The 1,704-nt window shown below is 40.5% G+C and overlaps 1 protein-coding gene across 1 annotated transcript; it reads right to left on the reverse strand.

Annotated features, from left to right (window-relative positions):
• Nucleotides 1-352: 352 nt before the first annotated feature.
• LOC115228718 (serine/threonine-protein phosphatase 5-like) lies at nt 353-1,091 on the reverse strand. Its single transcript, XM_029799240.2, has 2 exons — nt 747-1,091; nt 353-714 (listed from the first exon to the last, which is right to left on the reverse strand). Exons 1-2 carry the CDS (start codon nt 952-954, stop codon nt 383-385), a joined length of 540 nt encoding a protein of 179 aa, XP_029655100.1. The 5' UTR covers nt 955-1,091; the 3' UTR covers nt 353-382.
• Nucleotides 1,092-1,704: the final 613 nt, after the last annotated feature.

Raw genomic sequence — 1,704 nt, forward strand, 5'->3', positions numbered from 1 at the left:
TAATGAGATATAAGTTCCACTAGAACTGACGTAAGGTGAATGATTTATTAACCATGTATTTTTGGGAAGTACGTGGTTGTGGGTTAAATCCCAGCCTCTTGGAAAATTTTATTTAAAATTTTAAATTGCTGAATTTATCTGGCTATAAAGTCACATTTTCTAACCAATAAGGTCATATATTCTAATTATAAGGTCATATTTGTGGTTGCTAAACAACCCAGTCCCAATTAATAGAAAAAAATAAATAACACCATTCCTTGCTGATTAATAGGTAAATAACAGCATATAATAACAAAAAATGAATGTCTGACGCATCTTCAGACAAACTGACTGGCATACCTCATGGCGGGGACATTGGGGTGAGGCTATCAACATAATCAAACTACTCCCACCACAGCAGAGAAAGTAGAAAACTTAGGACTGAGATCATCGTGTGTGAGTGTAATATACGCCCCCAAATTGCCCACAGAGTCACTAACATTACCAGACCTACAAACCAATAGTTCGGGGCAGAAAATATTGTAATACACGCAGAGTCGTGCTCGATGTCGTACCCCTTCTCCTTCACCTCGTGACTCCGAATAATGTACCGCAACTGATTGGTCTCCAGAAACCGTTTAGTAACATCAGGACCGAACTGAATCCCCACCCCTCGCTTGCTTTCCCCCACCCCCTCACACACCTGGGGGTCAGACCACAGAAGATCAGACATCAAACTCCCTAAAATAAACAACTCCTCCACCAACCTTGATCAGGGGGCTGACAGACACGTTTTATGTTTTTAATATCCTCAATCGTCGTGTCAGTGGAAGACAGTCCTCCATGGACTACGAATACCTGTTGGTCGATGAGGTAGGCCAATGGGAGGTTGTTGAACAGATTAGTAAAACTCATCATCAAATCGGAGTTATATTTGTGCTTAACCTCCCCTTCGAATCCGTACATTTGATTCATTGTCACTGTCTCGTGGTTGCCTGCACTCAGTCAGTCCATCAACCTCTGTTCAGGAAAAAACTGTTCGGGAATAACAAATTGTAGGAAATCAGCAGGAGAATGCACTCCACTGAAAAAGACCCACGATCCACAAAATCTCCGTTAAAAAGCTATTTTTGATCAACCGATATTCTTACATAGGCATTGTCATCAGAAGGGGGTCCGTTCATTTCAAAAATGTGGAGAAGGTCGTAAAACTGGCCGTGAATGTCTCCACAAATAGTCAGTTTGGAATATTTGGACAAGTCAATTTCCCTCAGAGTGGGCAACCTTCTCTGCAATTCGGTCCCCAATTCGACCAACTATTTCCATTTAAATCACCTTCAAACCTGAAATGCATATTTTTTATGTAAAAGTTTCTGATTTCTTAAACATTCAGTCAATTCTTCTACAAACTGGCCCGTCACTTGTCTCTGACTGAGAACTGGCCCGTCATATGTGTCCTCAACCACTATAATTGTGATATATAAATAAACCAATCTTGTCAATGTCCTTTGTGGAAAAAGCTGAGTTCAAATCTATCGAATTGAGAGCCTTCAATGTCTTGTTTCGTGTGAGTGTTTTCTCACATTCGTTTCGTTTAGAAATAGCAAATTTATCTCCTTTGCAGACCTTAAGAACCTACAGACTGAAATCAGAAAAGATTACGCTGTCAAAGTCTCTGAGAGCTTCTTTGAATTTTCCTAAGGCCATGTAAGCACATGCACGTCG

This window comes from Octopus sinensis, unplaced genomic scaffold (assembly GCF_006345805.1).
Source record: "Octopus sinensis unplaced genomic scaffold, ASM634580v1 Contig10964, whole genome shotgun sequence".
Classification (NCBI taxonomy): Eukaryota; Metazoa; Mollusca; class Cephalopoda; order Octopoda; family Octopodidae; genus Octopus; species Octopus sinensis.

Coding starts and splice junctions, on each gene's coding strand:
- LOC115228718 (XM_029799240.2), bottom strand. CDS start 954: ATGAATCAAATGTACGGATTCGAAGGGGAGGTTAAGCACAAATATAAC. Junction 715..746: donor CTGTCAGCCCCCTGATCAAG/GTTGGTGGAGGA, acceptor TTTTAGGGAGTT/TGATGTCTGATCTTCTGTGG.